The sequence below is a fragment of the Rissa tridactyla genome, chromosome 8, assembly GCF_028500815.1.
Source record: "Rissa tridactyla isolate bRisTri1 chromosome 8, bRisTri1.patW.cur.20221130, whole genome shotgun sequence".
NCBI classification, from domain to species: domain Eukaryota; kingdom Metazoa; phylum Chordata; class Aves; order Charadriiformes; family Laridae; genus Rissa; species Rissa tridactyla.
The window spans coordinates 6,101,329-6,118,080 of NC_071473.1; the positions used below are offsets into that span (position 1 = coordinate 6,101,329).

General features: G+C 51.3%; 1 protein-coding gene across 3 annotated transcripts in view; it reads right to left on the reverse strand.

Moving 5' to 3' along the window:
• Nucleotides 1-14,247, reverse strand: part of CACNA1H (calcium voltage-gated channel subunit alpha1 H) — a 252,900-nt gene extending 238,653 nt beyond the window's left edge. For all 3 annotated transcript variants that reach the window (XM_054211965.1, XM_054211964.1, XM_054211963.1), the window contains exons 1-2: nt 13,888-14,247; nt 13,309-13,601 (exon numbers count right to left, since the gene is read on the reverse strand). In XM_054211965.1, the coding sequence (XP_054067940.1) occupies nt 13,309-13,586 (278 nt within the window). In that variant the 5' untranslated portion in view covers nt 13,587-13,601; nt 13,888-14,247. The remainder of the gene's footprint in view (nt 1-13,308; nt 13,602-13,887) is intronic.
• Between the last annotated feature and the right edge of the window lie 2,505 nt (nt 14,248-16,752).

Below are 16,752 nucleotides of genomic sequence, written 5' to 3' on the forward strand. Positions count from 1 at the left end.
GGCACACTCCTATAAACACAAGTCACATTTTGTATAGATATGGGCTGTAAATGTTACGTTAAAATACCTCAACTGCCTTGAAGCCGATTCATGCTCTGCAACTGCCAAGGGAAAAAGAAAAAAAAAAAAGCGAGCCCGGGATATTTCAGCTTGCTATCTGAAGTTATTTATAATAAACTCTGACTGAACTGAACACAAAGGGCCAAAAGAGCAGAGGAAGCAGCGATGAAGGGTGGTAAAGCTCACGCTGCAATCCATCACCCCTGCTGCAAAGCCGGTGTTCAAACAAGGCGGCGGGTCTGGCTTCCATCAGGAAAAGCCAGGAAACGCAGGGTTAAGGCCAGCTTGAACTTGGTCCTTAAGTGACCCCCTGACACGACTCCAGCAGCACCACTACCTCGAGGGGTGGATTGTGCTTCCTCTGCCCTTGGCTCTTCCCCAGCAGAGGTTGCAGAAGGATTCGGGGGTCCCCTTCACGTTTTCCCCCCTTTCCTCAGGCCGATGGACACAGGTCAGACCACGCCTGGCCAGCAAGCAAACAGCTCCATCCCACCCAGCCGCATGGCCACCGCCGGCTCCTCGCTGCTACAACCCGGTATCAGGGCTGACATTAAACTGCAGGGCTGACTCAGAGGTAGCCGAGGATATTTTATCCTACCGAATTTCTCTCCAACCTATGAAAGATCACAGGCTGCCAAGAAAAGGTGCCTCAGATGTAGCTCCCCTTTCTTGTGATGAGCTGGTGGCTTAAGTCCATCCTTCAACTAATACTGCTGCTGACATCGACCCATCCTGGAGAGCAGAGATGTGCTTTCAAACACAGCATTTAGAGCTAAACTGACAGCTTATCAGGACAAAGTGATACGGAGCAGGCAGGGGACTGATTTTGCCTAACTGATCCCTCCTGTCTTGCTTAAGGGCAAACTCCACAGCCCTTACCGAAATGAACAGTCCCACTGGGTCACAACGGGACTACGGGAATGCTCAAGCGCAGTAAGAAATAACCATCTTTCCGTGGTGAAAGCTCTGTGCCCACGGAGCCCATGTGCAAAACCCAGTCTCAGATAAGCAGCAACAGCAAAATACCAGATAAGCTCACGGCAAGATGGGGCCGCTGATGTCCGTGTAGCATCCAAAGCTTTACACCATTTAGCTGAAAGTTATTCCCTTCCCCTCATCCACAACCTCTGCCTGTCCCTCCTCAAGCAAAGGTTCTTCTGGAGCATCTTGCGAGCACTGACCGCATGCACTGCACGGCTTTATAAATTAGTCCTAGTCTCCGGCACCCGTTTCTCAGATGAAGTTCTGCTCTGCTCACGTGATCTATTTTGAGGATGCTTCTCACAAAGAATTGGAGGTGCCCAAGTCGTGGCCTCTCCCCCATCTCCACCTCTCGCCTGCACGACCCCTTGCAAGTCGCCTCCCTGCTCCTTGGCATGGTTCCCTTCTCGCTCTCTGCAAGAACCCAACTCACTTTCTTCGAAGCAATCCCAACCCCAGATGGTCTCCTCCTTTGAGCTCTGCGACTCTGGGCTCAGTCTAAGTGCTGCCCCGATGGAAACGCTAATAACGCAAATGGGCTCCATAATTGGTTGCCCGTGCAGAGAAGAAGCAGCTCTGCAAGCTTCATCCCTTGACAAACATACAGGGGAAAGCCTTGTAGGTACTTGTCAAAAACTCAACAGAGCTACAAAGAAACCAGCCATGACTCAGCAGGGCCTGGGAAATTTCAATGAGAGACATGTTTTTTTTTTAAAAAAAAAAAAAAAATTTAAAAAATGTAAAAAGAGGATAAATACAGCCTTAAGAAGACTTTCCATTTTGCTATGGCTGAGCATTGATTTTTTCCAGTCCCAGCACACCCTGCTCCAGCAATGGGGTAACATTTCAGTTCATCGTAACATGGGCATCAAGCTGTAGGTTGGAGAAGGAGCCATCAGAGCAGGACTCGTACGTGTGACAAACACCGGGACGGGGTCAGAACAACGGGGTTAGCCTAGGACATGGGAGAGGAGCATCTGGCCAGGACCCCAGCTGTGAAATCCCTCTTTATCCCTCATCCTGGTCTCAACAACAGAGTTACTCCCAACTTCAGCTGGTCCAGAGCTCCCCATTTAAATATCAAATTATCAGTTCAAGAACAGGTTCGTATTTAATAGTGGAAATAAGAAAACTTCTTCAAAGCCTGCATGAGATGTCGCACTTTTTTCTCTCCAGAGCAGGCAAGTTCCTGACCATACAGACACTGAAAGCACGCACTCTCGCAAGCGAACATTTTCCTGATCCTCATCAGAAAAGTAAAGAACGCCACCACGCAGAAATTACACCAACTTTTGCCCGGCAGAGCCGTGCCCTCAGGAGCCGGCTGCGAAATGATGTGCAAAAGCTTACCCTGCGCTCGCTTTGTGCCTTGATAAGAGATTTAAGGGACCGTAGTGGTCAATCAAGCCCTTCACGAGCCTCTCCGCGTAAGAGACACATGATTCGGCGTCGAGTGGATTTTTGCTGTTGCCTTATGAACCCCTGTGAGGTGGAGGTTTGTGGTGGAGCAGCCGGGAGACCCGCGCCAGCGGTTGTGGCTGCAATAACAGCGTTTACAGCATGGGCATACGCTTGGAATTGCAGAAACAATATTCAGGATCAGGGGAAACACCACGACGACGTCTGAACCAGAACGCCCTTCCAACTTCTGCTCTTCCGTTACCAATGTTGAGAGAGATGAAATTAAAATCCTTCGCGGGAAGCGAGATGAAGGAAATCCCAGCGTATTTACAGAAGTGGCATTTACCAGTGCCCTTGGGAAGGGATCCAAAGCTCTTTCCTTGGGAGCCTGCTTAATAGGACAGCAGCGTTCCTAGGGTTTGCTTCCCATCACTGGCATCTCTCCCGCCCCTCTGCCCATGCCCAGAAGCCCAAGTCTGGTAAATATCATCCCGAAAAAAAAAATATTCAGGAGAAATAGGTGACACATTTTATATTTTTTTTTTTCTTCTCCCTTCCTCAAGAGTTGCTCTGTACGGTTCAGTCCTCCAGGCTATGAAATTCAATAAGCCATAATGTTCCAATCGCTACAAGCCGCCTAGTCCCCACCATGCCAAAGTAGCTCAGATTTAACAACAAAATTACAGTGTACATTATACCATTACAGGCTCCGCACAAACACACTTACAAAAGGGCCTGGTAATAAGAGATTGGGGATATACAATGCGTTTAGGGCTAACTCCCGCTCCTGGACCCATCAGCTTTGCTGGCATTGAAGTTACCCGACCTGGAACACGTGGCTGAAGAACAGGGTCTTGGTTTCTTTTCCTAACCCAAACTGATGCGTCCTCCACAGGTGGAAACCCAAAGGCAGTGACAAAGATCTCGTGGATTCGTTATTTCACCCCAGGACTTCAGTCAGCACCTCCAACACTCACAGCATCCTCCCGGACAAACCCAACCAAGGCATATACTTGCTTGCTATCAACCTCCGTGAGATAGGTTTCATTCCTCCGCAAACAAAGTGAAGTCCATTCTGCTAGAAACAACAGCATGGGCACGCATAAAAATATATAAAACCATACAGGTATTAAGTATGTACGCGCAAATACCGCATTTCTGTGTTCCTCTGCTCTCCTATCAGCTGTGCCAGAAACCTAAGCCCAAAAAGTTTCTATTTGCGGCACCAAAACCCATGGTTTGCTTTGCCTCCCGGTGAGCTCTTTGTCCTTTCCTCTCTCTGCCATCCCCAATGAAGGAGGCGTCAGTTCACGCTTTCTCTCCTTATCCACGTCAAGCAGCAGCCTGGGCTGCAGCTCCTCCGAGACAGGAACGGATCTCTACGCGAATACCCGCGTACCCATCGCAAATCACAGAGGGTTTAATCGAACAACAGGAAAAAAAAAAAATCAAAACAAACACGCGAGCAGAGAGGAGAGCGATGGGGATGGAAGAGTTTGGGTACGCCAAGCTTCACGAGGGTCCCGGGGGATGCTGCCCCCCAAAACATCCCTGTCTGTAACGTTCATCCAACATCCCAGCTAATGTGACGCTCCAGCCTTCTGGAACATGACAGATGTCCCAAACACCCCGTATGAGAACTTGTGGTTTACTTTCTGCGGCAAGATCTACCAGAATATTAGATATTCAGGCAAATCCTCTTCCTACCCCGCGCCACAGGGATGGAGGAAAGGGGCCGGGAGGAGTTGGGCAGCTCGAATTCACCCTCTGAAGGAACCGCCACCACAAACAGACGTACACACATACAAAGTCATCTTCTTTCTCCGGATGGCTTTCGGAAGCACTGCTTCTGAGCAAAATTGCGAGATACTAGTAGCATTGTGAAAGCACACAATTTCCATCTGTCAATTGAAATGGGCAAAATTAGATCTCGAAGCTGCGCATTTAATCCATTGCCAAACTAGTCTGCCTGGTACGGCGCTCAGAACGGATTTTTTTATTAAGGGAAAGAAAGAGGAAAATTGTCTTTTACAGCTGCATCTTGTCAAAGCTCCCCTCCTCCGCCCCCGGCCCGGCCGGCCAGCTCTGGAGTGACCGCTCTGAGATTTCCCTGCGGCAGGAGGCTGGGAACGGCCCTGGAAGCCCTGTCCGGAGCTCATCAGCCTCTAATTCACTTCCAATTTGTCTCTGCGCAGGCTGACGACTCCTAATTGCTGGTTCAGAAGTACAGCACATACCCTGATGATTTTAAGTTGGCCCAAGTTATCTTAGAATTAACTATTAGGGGAGATCGCGCACTAACTCTCCTCCTATCCCAGGCAACTAAATATTCAGTTAAAAGCGTACCTTACTTAAAATCACAAGACTGCTTCGCCGGCTGGATTAACGGATTGGACACAAATGCCAGATGCTACCTTAAGAATTAAGGGCAAAATCGGAGCTCAAGTTCTCTTAAAACATCTGTGTAAATAGAGGTAACATATTTCTTGCATGAGTTTTAATGCTGGTGGCGAAGGTTGCTGCTGCGCAGGTCGGATGCCCAACAAGGTTGAATTCCCAATGCGATGGGTGAGAAAAGTAAAACACACCTGCGTGTGCCTTGGCTGTACCCCGGGCACTCCTCCTGATTTACACCAGCGTAAAGAAACGGCAGACCACAAGCTACGTGCATAATCCAGTGGAAAATTAATCAGAGCTCTGTAAGTAGGCAGCTCAATGCTTCTTGTCTGCAGAAGCAATTTAAAAAAAAAAATAAAAATAAATTAAAAAAAACAAACAAACAAGAAATGACGACGCACGAGCACACAGAGAAAAACATGATTCAGAGTTCGTTCACTGTAAACTAATGTGATCCCCGTTGCTCTAATGGAGTGACTCCAAACATGTCATTTAGACAAAGCATGGCAGATAAAGCTGAGGTTTTGCATCCAAGTAAACCCGGGTGGATGCTGCCGACCGGCCCCGCGGGAGCCAGCCCCAGCCCCAAAACACCAAGTAACAAAAGCCAAGGAAAAGGTAAGCTTAAACTCAATTAGAATAAATCTAAAATTTCTTTTGTATTTAAAAAAAAAAAAAACAAAAAAACAACAAAAAACCTCACTAAAATACAGCAAAGCATCTTAGAGACAGCTGTACGATAATTCAGAAAGTATCTATATCCAACTTGGGGTTACACTGCATCAAATTCATCTGTAGCATAAAGAAGAGATTAGCTATTGGCTCTGATCTTCTGCTCCCATTAATCAGGGCAGTTCAACTTGTGCGATAACGTTGTTTTAAGTTCCTAAGGGATTTGCCAGCCAGACACGTTGGAAGAAAATACATATGGACTCAATACATAAACCCAAACTTGTAAACAAACGGCAACTTGCAACCGCTTCTATCGGTTCCCACCAGATTTTGAGAGGTGAGAAAACTGAAGGCAACTGGAAAAACTTTACAAAGTGGAGTCTGGGATGCATCTTGTAAATGCCTTGAAAAGTGGCAAATTAATGGCTCTGAAGGGCTATAAATTACAGTCTGAAAATAACAAGTAAATTGTAGCTGTTTCGCAGAGATTACGAGTTATCTTTAGTAAAATCTGACGCAACAAGTTGACATCTCTCGGTTTCTCACTGGAGGGGAATATCCAGTACAGAACAATTTAAAAAAAAGAAAAAAAATCAGTACAAAAGGAAAAGCACACACAAAGACATCCTAAAATAATTTTAACTATTATCTTCAGTGAAACCATGCATATAGCAAATTTGGATATGTGGATGCAGAGAGAGTTAACTTTGGAATCCACTGGCAATAAAAGCTTTAACTAGGTAAAAGCGTGGGGAAGAACTAGGTAGACAAAACTTTTCTAAGTGCGTTAGCAAATTAAACCTGCTCAGAGATACCTGCTGCAATCCTGACTTGGGAAAATATCGAGATAAATCCTTAGAACTCTGAGGAGCTGCAGACTCGGCTGGGAATTCAAACACAAACGCGACAGGGACCGAGACGAACGGAGTGTCGGGGGCTCCAACCAGTGCCAGCGACACGGTCGGTCTCAACGGCGTAAGGGAAAGATCAGAACTGGGGGTGAGGAAGGGTTAAATAGGATTCTATTCACTGAATATAATATTTCATTAAAGTCAAAGACCTATTTTCATTATTTATACATCTGATTTACTTTGTACGCTTTGCTCAGACGGACTTTTTGTTGTTGTTGTTATGAGTCAACTTCATTTCAACAGAGAATTTCACATTTCCATTCTCGGGCACCAGCATCGTACCGTTTTTTATGGTTTCCCTACGCTGGCTCCTCTGAACGCGGACAGGTATTGCTGTGCACCGTCAGTCCCTGCTGCAAAGAGCTACGGCAAAACCTCATCCGCTGCCAAAGTATTTTTGTAATTAGCTTTCTAGCCTTTTTTTTTTTTTTTTGGTTGCAAAAGTCATTTTGAAAACAGGAGCCACGCGCCGACTAATGCCGGCTCGAGTCTGCAGAGAGCTCAACACCTTGCTCTCAGCAACCAGCCTCCCACCCGGCCCCCCCCGCCCACGCTGCCGCTTACGCTGACATTTTTCCTAAATATCACAGACTCCGGCAGTTTTGCCATAGGACAGGGATTTCCAGCACGGCTCCATACTCCCGAGTTTGGCTAGAAGACAGGAATAAAAGGCATTTCACAGAGGTACAGCCTATGAGCGGTGCTTAAGGAACTCAGGGTGCAGTGAAGAATCGTGGAATGTGTTGGGTTGGAAGGGACCTTCAAAGGCCACCTAGCCCAACCCCCCTGCAGTCAGCAGGGACATCTTCAACTAGACCAGGTTGCTCAGAGCCTCATCCAGCCTGGCCTTGAGTGTCTCCAGGGATGGGGCCTCCACCACCTCTCTGGGCAACCTGGGCCAGTGTCTCACCACCCTCATTGCAAAGAACTTCTTCCCGATGGCTGATCTAAACCCACCCTGCTCTAGTTTAAACCATTGCCCCTCGTCCTGTCGCTACATGCCCTTGCCGACAGTCCCCAGCTTTCTTGTAGGTGCCCTACAAGAGGTCAGAGATGATGGGGTTTGGTGGTGCCAGGGATGCAGGGATCACGACAAGCCGACATCCTTGCCGGTCGGGATTAAAGACGAAACTCGGGGGCTAAACTCTTGATTAGATGTATTGAGCCAACACAGAACGCTGAAATGAAAGGAGATAACACACATGTGGACAACATATTTTTAGACGAGTTACAAATTTACAAGGCTTTTCTTCCTTATGTTGCCTAATTGCTTGTCATTCAGCGGGAGATGCTGCTGGGTGCACAGCACCTGCGCCTCTCCCCAGATTCAGTGGGCGTCGTGGATGCTCAGCAGCTCCCAGGATGAGGCCAAAAATACATTTATCCGCTAACGGGTTTTTCCACAGCACACTAAATATTTTAACGGCAATATTTATATTCGGAGATGACAAATTATGATTCGGTCAAACCCTCCCCATTGCACTCATCAGGATACAGCCTGAATAAGAACAGATTAAAAGGCAAAGGCTTTCTGATAAAGCTCCTCAAATCTGATATACGCTTATCAGAGAGCAATCAAAGAAAGTTTGTTAAACTGATGGGAGCCCAGACCTGGTCACTTACATCCACACCTCCGTGTCTTTCAGTATAACCCCCCCCTACACCCCAAATGGGAAACGCTCCCACAGACACGGGAGCCAGAACACATCAATTGTGCAATAAGGAACGAAGAGAACTGCAAGCCCCGTGTCAGAGAGCAATTTATAACACCGCCGGGCAAACAGCTTAGCCCAGTACGAAGAACAGGGAGACGGAATGAAGACCAGGGCATTCGAAAGAGATCAGATAACACCATTTTTGCATGAAATACCGTTTTTCACCATCTAAGCGTACTTAGAGACACCTATACCAAGTTAACGCTTGGAAATACCAGGCGGGATGTTTTTGCGGATGTTAGTTCTGCCCCAAAGTGCTTGTAAGGGCAACTAGCAAGCGCTACCAGAAGCGCTTCAGAAAAAAAAAAAAAAATATTAAGAAAATAAAACCCAGATTTGATGCAAGCAGAGACTCTACCCAAACGGGCGAACAGAGCCAAGTCCCACAGAAATCAGCTGGCACCAACAAGTCCTGTAGCCACTTGAGAAAATAAATCAGCGGAAGGTTTTTTCTGACTAAGGCACAGAGAATTCAACCTATAATGAATCACTGCGTGTTTTTATGAATCACTAAATAAGCAGCAAAGTTGCTCGAGCCTTATCAAAGCCGTGCTGCAAAGCTGACACTCGGCGCCGTGATGGGAAGCAAGTTTAATCACCGCTGCACGATTAACGTTACGTTGCCGGTTCCAGCCCATTTCTCCAGCCGGTCGTACAATAAAAACCCCCCGCAGCAAGGCAAGGTGCTGGTGAGGGACACAAAGTCGGGATTCCTCCCAACTCCTCCACCTCGGGCATGTGGATGGTGCCGGCTGCCAACTGCTGCCTCAGCCCATCGCCGGGATCCACCTGCGTGAACCAACGTGGGCCAGGAGACGCTTCCAAATCCCGCCCCCCCCCGGCAAGGCACAGGGACATTGAGGGATTGACACAAAAGCGACTCAACGCTTCGTCGATCAAAATGTTAGCAACAGCAAAAAAAAAAAAAAAAAAATTTAAAATATTAAAGAAACCACCGCACGGGCATAGCTCCGTGTTTCTCTAGAGCCGTTAATTAATGGCAGCACTTGGGAAGAGCCGGGAAAGGACCTGGCAGGATCGTGAAAACCCAAATCCTGCTCTATAGCACCCAACGTGCACACCCAGTACACAAAGTCCCACCCACAGACCTCTATAAATAAACCCACGTAGGAGATCCAGGACTGAAGAAATAAGTAAGTTTGCTTCCAGTTATATATATATATCTATATCTATATATATCTCTCTATCTTTTTTTTTTAAAAAGGCCAATTAAATGGAAAGCAGTAATATCAGAGGGAAACACAACACCACTTGACAGTGAAAATTCAATTTCAACCATTGCCAGTATCATAAGAACTATATTTGGGCTGTTTATTTGCTCTAAACTGTCACATCCAAGTAACTTTCCGGTTGGATTTGGGTTCGGAGGTAACCCTGAAGCTGGGCAGGAGACTCCTGTGCTGGGGCCATCACTTTGGAAAGCTGAAGAACGACACTCCACAGCAAACGGCTCGACAACAGCCAGCCATGAAAAATCAGACCCAGAGCCAGACCCAACACTTTCTGCTCCTTTGATCAAACTTTAACGGACACGACTCTCCGACTATTGCTCCCACGCCTGAAAATCAGCTCCTTGCAGATCCTTCCCTTTCTGTTGTTTGAGAATGCACGACTTCGTTGGCTTTATAAATACAAAACCAGGCAAATGCGGGGCGGGGGATGTTTAGGGCAGGATTTTTTCCAGGTTGTTCTTAACATTCCCAAAGGCAGTACAGCTATTAAAAACACAAACGTGCATCGACTACATCTGCCCACTCCCCCGTTTTCCCTCCGATGCGCAGCCCTTTGGGCGGTCGCGTGCCTCCGGCCAGGCAGGCTCCCGGCCCCGTAAGCTGATCCCCCCCCCACCTGTCCCCCCGAGAACCAGGCAACTGCTTTTTTTAGCCATTTCTAAGCCTGGCTGTAACCCCCCCCTGCTTAAGCCGCAGAGGCAAACCATGCTTTTGGCCCAGCCGCGGAGGATTTCCACCTGCTCCAGGCCACAGGTCCGGGCTATCTCTGCTACCGACAAATATTCGGAGCGGCCGGGCGGCTTTGGTGGTTCAGGAGATCTGTACTGAGAGGGGTTTGCCGGCACTCCCCAAACTGCGCTGGTATTTGGCGTTTTGGATGCTGATGTGCCCAAATCTGTGGTGCAAACCCCGTGGCACGGCGGGATGCAGGTCCCTGCCTTCGCCGGGAGCATCCTTTGGGACCACCCCCAAGAATCAACAGGGACCCGCCGGGAACCGGACCCTGAATGCGCAGGATGGGACATCTTTGCTTTTCCAGGCATGTTGGACAGACAGACGACTCCGGCCAGCCCGGGGACACAGGGGAGAAGTCTTTCTGCTCGGCGGCAGGGGGAAGCCTGCACAAGTTTTGGAGCTGAAACACCGCAGGGGAGACGCACGGGGATGCGCTCCCACACCGGGAAACGCTCCGTGAGCATGGGGAGAGGAGGGACGCGGGCACTGGGGGGCACAGAGGGAGCCCATCTCTTCCTCCCCCCAAAATAAACACCAAAAAGAGCAAAGGGCAACTCCCCCGACAAGAAAAAGCACCACTGAGGGAGAGAGGCTGCTTTTCAGAAGGGATTCGTGCTTCCCAGGTGAGCAAGAACCTCAGTGAAGCTCTTTGGGCTCAGATTTTAGGAAACTTCACAGTCACATCTCTTCCTTCTGTGACAGAGGGAGATTTTAACACAAATATAAAGCCCATTATTGTGCTTTATGGATCCGTGCTTCTGGGCGGGCAGGAAGAGTCACCAGAACTGCACAACTGGCCAGAAACCACCTTTGTGTTGCCACCTTCTCTTTCAAGTTACTCTTCCCGCAGGACAGGCATTTGGGGAATCTCAGCCCTTGTCACAGTGATCCGCCCGCGCTTCTCCTCGAGCAGTCTCCCCACCGAGCTGCTTTCCAAGTGTCCCAGCCCCGTGGCGGTGGCACTCGTCCCCAAAGCTGCCCGACCTCCGGCTGCCTGCGGTCCGACACGCTCCCGGGCACAGCCCCAGCTCCTGAGCAAGACACGCGTCTCCTCGCTCCGAGGTTGCTCGACACAGCTTCGGAAATCACAACCGCCAAGAAACTTAAGAGCCGATCCCAAAGGATTATTCTCACTACGATGCCTGGGACCACTGGCCATCGGGAGAAGGGGGGAAAAGAAAAAAAAATCCCAGCAAGGAGCTTGTCCCTCCTGCTGCGATATGCCACGAGCTTTATTCTGCTACAACCAAAACAGACCGGCTCTGACAGCAATAATGCTACAACACAGGGCTTATGTAGTTTTATTAAATTTCTGCCTCGCTATTAACCAACCGTCGCAATTTCCATCTAATATTCTATCAGGCGGGCACGTTCCGCAAAGGAACTCGCTCTCCTGTGAATTCTGAGGAGTGATGCTGAAAGGCAAAAGGGAAAGCACAGCCTCACCCCAGGGCGGCACGAGCACACCTGAACCCTCTTCCACACAAACCTCCCGTGCTCAGGTGACGACGCTGCTTTGTTTTCCTGGGGTTAATTGCAGGTTAATTTGGCAGCAGTACCAGCTTTAGGGATGCCGAAACCCCGAGCGAGATCCCACTACAGCCGAAGGAGAAGGCTTCTCCCTCCCTCCTGCCCCCAAAGTTTTGAAGGACGATAACCTGCGTTAAAGGGATGAGATCTGCCTCGACTCACTCTCAGCTGTCACAGGAACACAGTGCCCTCCCCAAACCCTTCCAGAACCAGGTATATCACTTTTTTTTTTTTATGGAACCATCATTTACATCGAATATTTATATGGCTAAAGCATCGCTGCGGAGATCAACTACTTGTTTACTTCTCCCGTCCACCCGCGCGTATACAGGAGCCCGGTTCCCCCCTCGCACCAGCGTAAAGCAGAAATAGCTCTGCCAAAGTCAATAGTTCATGTAAACCCAGTTCAAACGAGGGGAGACCCGAGGCCGTAAAAATTGTGGGTTTCCCCTCCAAGTATTTCTCCTAATAACAGACCAAGGCAGCATTCCGGGGAGGATTGTGCAATTCCTCCTAACGACAGCGCTCGACTTGGTGGTGTTGCTGGAGAAAACAGTGATCTCAGATGCACACGGGTTTCTTTGGTTAACTGAAGCGAGATCAATAATAACCGTATTAATAAATAATGCTTTTAATAGCAGCGGCAGGATATAGGCAGCAAAACTGCAGGCAGGTATCAGGGGTAGGTAAAAGCATTAATTATCTGCACGATGGCAATGCTTCTGAGCCGACGTGCAGAGCAAAGCTAAAAGCTCACTTTCTGAAGATTATCAAGACAGACTGACAACTCTCTGCTTGCACACAAGCATTTCGGGTAAAATTCAATTTTCTGGATGTCACAACTGAGAGGAACAAGGTGCTTTTTTTTTTTTTTTTCACTTAACATTAATAAACTGGGTAAAGGACACAGGGGAGGGGGGGAGATTTAGAGGCTTGACTCTCCTCTTCCTTCCCTGCCTGCAAGTTACAAAAGAACAAAAGCAAAAGGGAGTTTTTGGGGACCCGAGGCGAGTGCGGCATGTGCCTTCCCCAGACCAACTCCAACCCGCTCCATTTTTCTGTGACGGGAAAACGCACATGCACTCCGAGCTCTCTTATATAAACAGCCAGGGGGTCCGCGCCTGTCTGAAATTCCCCACCGCCGCTAAAATAAATACCAGGTTGTCTTTAAACTTCGCTCCTTCCCGCCCCACCCAGACATGAGGGAAGTTGAGGGGTTTCTCCCCTCTGCGGGTCCTGGGGCTGGGGGGGGCTGCGGCTCAGCATCCTCCACCGGACACCTTGTCCTGCCCCGTCCCTCTCGCCCCCACACCGGACAGTCGGATGATGCTGGTGGAGCCAAGGGGACCTTGGTGTGTGTCCCCCCAGCTGCAGCCAGCGGGATGAGCACGCGAGAAGGGGACACGCTCTCTGCTCGTCCCGCTCCTGCAAAGCCCCACATCCCCCTCCCCGAGGTCGGGGAACGGGACACCACGGAGCAGGGGGGACGCACTCAGGGGACCCCGGAGGCTTCGTGGCATCCCCGTGCGCTGGAGGGAGCCGTGAGCCTCGGGGACCGAGAGCCCCGACGGGGTGCTCCGGGCTCGGGGAGGGCTCCCGGAGGGAGGGGGGGTGGTGTCCCAATCGGCCGGGGGTCCCCGGGGGAAAGGATATGGGTTACAGACCAGCCTGAGGCACCAGCTGCGCGGGCGGGTGGTTTGCTTGAGGCAGAAGAAGGCGGTGGGTGCCAGCGCCGGGTAAGGCACCTGCTCCTCCTCCTCGGAGGCCAAGTCGGGCGGCGGGTCGCGGCCGGGGGAGCCGCCGGGGCCGGAGCCGGAGCCGGCATCCTCCGGCGGCTGCTCGGCGGGGCGGCGGGGCGGCGCGGCGATGGGCACCCGCACCTCGCCGCCGGCCGGGCGCGGCAGCGGCTCTCGGCTCTCGCCATCAGTCATGGTAGCGGCCAGGACCTGCGGGGCAAGGGCAGGGGGTCAGGGGCGGCCGCCCCCCCCGGCGGCGGGGCGCACCCCGGCACCGCTCCCACCTCCAGCCGCAACAAAGACGGGCGATGGGGGTCGAGCCGCCTTCCCGGGCGCGGCCGCTCCCGCCCCCCGGGGAAGCCGAGTCTTTCCTCCCCCCCTTTCTTCCACCCTCCCCGAGGTGCCCCCACCATTCCATTTTCGGGGATGGAAAATTGATGGGGGGGCGTGTATATGCGTGTGTGTGTGTGGCGGGGGGCGGGGGGGGAGGTCCTACCTTAGTTTGGCGGAGCGCGGTGTCCCTAGGAGCATAGCCGTGCCTTCCAGTTCACATGGGACCAAGCAGCAATCGGGGCGCCGGATCCTTCTCGCCCCCCTCCCCCGAACACACACACACCGCCACCACCCCGTAAATCCAGCGGGGAGGAGTTGGGGGGGGGGGGGGGGAGCTCGGCGTGCGGCGCCGGCGGGGATGGAGGAGGGCTGGGGAGGAGGAGGAGGAGGAGAAGAAGAGGTGGCGGCGGGGGCGGGGGCCCTTTCCGAGCCGTGCCGAGCCCGGCGGAGCCTCTCCCGACGGTAATCCCAAGGAGGGAACAGGCAGCTCGGCAGCCGCTTTGCAAAAAAGCTTCGCCCTGTGCTTAACAGGAAACTTCGGATTTACCGGGGGAGGAGGGAGAGGAGAGGGGAGGAGAGAAGCGGAGGCGGAGGGGGCTGGGAGCCCGGCGGGGCAGGGCGGGGGCGGGCAGCCGGGAGGAGCCGGGGCAGCCCCGGGGGGTCGGAGGAGCGGGGCGGCCGCCGCCTGTATGGCCCCCACCCCCGGTGGCCCTGCCTTCCCCCTGCCTTTGTTCAGGCTGCGGGCGATGCGCGGCGAAGGGCAGGTCGCCCAGGCCCTCTCGGGGAGCCGCTCTCACGAGTGGAAGAAGGTGGTGGGGAGGGGGGGTCCACCTCCGCTCCCCCCCTCCACCTCCAGGGCAGGCGGAAAGGACTTTGCAAAGCCGGTAGAGGGGGGGAAACACAGGGTTTGTGCCCCCCTCCTTGCCGTAGCTCCACCTCCGTGACCGTGCACCCACAAAGGGGGGGCTGCACCCCCACCCCCCGACCCCCAATAGGGCGCTGAGGGGGCGGGAGGGCCCGTCCCATGTACTCCCCCCCCCCCGCGGGATGCTGCGTGGGAAGGCGCCCGGCGCCGCTCCCACGGGGGGGGGGCGGGCTGCGAGGCTGCCACAGCCCCTGGAAACCCTGCTTGCCACCGGGGCGTTAGTTCGTTAGTTTTAATAAATAAATGTATATGCCCAAGTTAGAGGTCGGAGCATTTTAATAAATAAAGATCGGCTCTTAAACTGCAGCGATTTTTAGCTGAGTAGCTAATCTTCTCAAGGGCTTAGCTTGGAGGGATCGGAATAAACAGATAATAGAAAGTCGTTACAGGCACCGTCCCCTTAAACTCTGCTTAGGAAGTTTTATTCTTTTGAGTTATTTCAAATTTTGTGAATTATATCCGAATGTATTCCGGGGAGGGGTGGGGGGGGTGGGGGAAGAAAGATTAAAAAACGTTAGCTAGATACATTCCCCTCAACTGGAATGTTTTAAAGAGTGAGTTCATTATATACCACCACATTCAATTTGCAAATGCAGTTCCCAATGCTATTCTTCATGGTTAATAACTGGGAATTGATTGAAAAGGGAGGTCATGCAGCTTTCAAAGCAGAAAAAGCCGAGCCTAATGGGGCTAGTGAAGAGATGGTTTTACATACACACTTTCAATGGTTGTTTTATTAGATGTTTGCAGGTTGTGATTAACAGTATGTGGCAATTTTATTATTGAACAAACAATGCCTCTGACAAGCAGGACACAGCCTGCAAAAGGAACGTGAACTGCGCAAAGAAGAGCTTGCACTTGGAGTTTCCACACATTTATACAAGCTAATTAGGGCAAATCGTAAATTACTGTGGGAAGGGAAGATTTGTATGGGAGTTCGTGGAGCTCTCCTTGAGCAAACCATCTTCTACTCATAAATTATCTGGCTCAGGAAAATGACCTTTACAGGAAGAAAAGGAGGTTTACTAAAATGGGAATGGGGAGAAGGAGAGGCCAAGCCTGGAGAGCAAGCGGTGCCTCTTGACCCTCTCCCAAAGGCAGAAGCTGCCCAGGCAATAAACTTTCCTCCGTTCCTCCCCTCCAGCTCCATGTCAGGAGAGCGGGATGCTGCTGCCGTGACTAACGGGCTCATCTTCAGAGCTCTTCCCCCACCAGCTGTCCATGAGCACTGGTGGCTCCTGCCCTTCCCCAGGCAGAAGCTGGGTGGAAGCCCAGAGCCGCCGCGGCTGCAGACAATCCCTTCCGCAGCCAGACACAGCGCGGGGAGCCTGACATTTTCGAGGTCTCAACCTGTTGCCTGATGGAGAGTATTTAAAGCCAAGAGCCTTATTAATAAACCCCGCGCAACGATGGCGGCTGAGAAGGACTTTTATTGTAAAAGGGAGGATTTTGAAGAAGCCTGGCAAAGAATAGGCCCAGCCCTGGCCCCAGTGGGAATTTTTGGCTCCTTCTGCAAGGATCAGGATTAATTCCAAAGGTGGCCATTAGTGAAGAGAGACAGCATTTTATTGGCAAAAGCGTTTGCTTCCTCCCGTAGTTCCTGCTTAACCTACATGCAGTCGTTGGGAGGAATAGGCCAGATTCTGCTCCTTTTACTCCAGATTTGTCTCCAGCTGATGGCACCGACAGCAGTAACACTTCTTCAGGTTTACAGGAGTCCGAAGGATCTGGCCGCAGTGTTTCTGTCATTAATAAACCACCAGAAATTTTAAGATCAATACCAATCTGAGGATACACAGCATACCCTGAATGGGTTGCAAAATCACAGCTGACATAATGGGATGTGTAATGCTCTTAGCTGGCCTTAATAAATCTTCCCCCACTGGCACCCACCTGGGTGTATTCCAGTCCGCAGGCAAGGTGGACAGGCTGGAGATGTGCACATCTGCCCCCAAAATCCTATGGGCTGGAGAGGAGAGCTGGGATCCCTGTCCCAGTCTTACAAGTGAGGTGCTGGGTCCCGTCATGGGAGACATCACCCGTCCCAGGTGCTGCCTGGGGTGGGAGCTCAGCAGGATAAACTCATGGGGCTCCTAAAGTTAC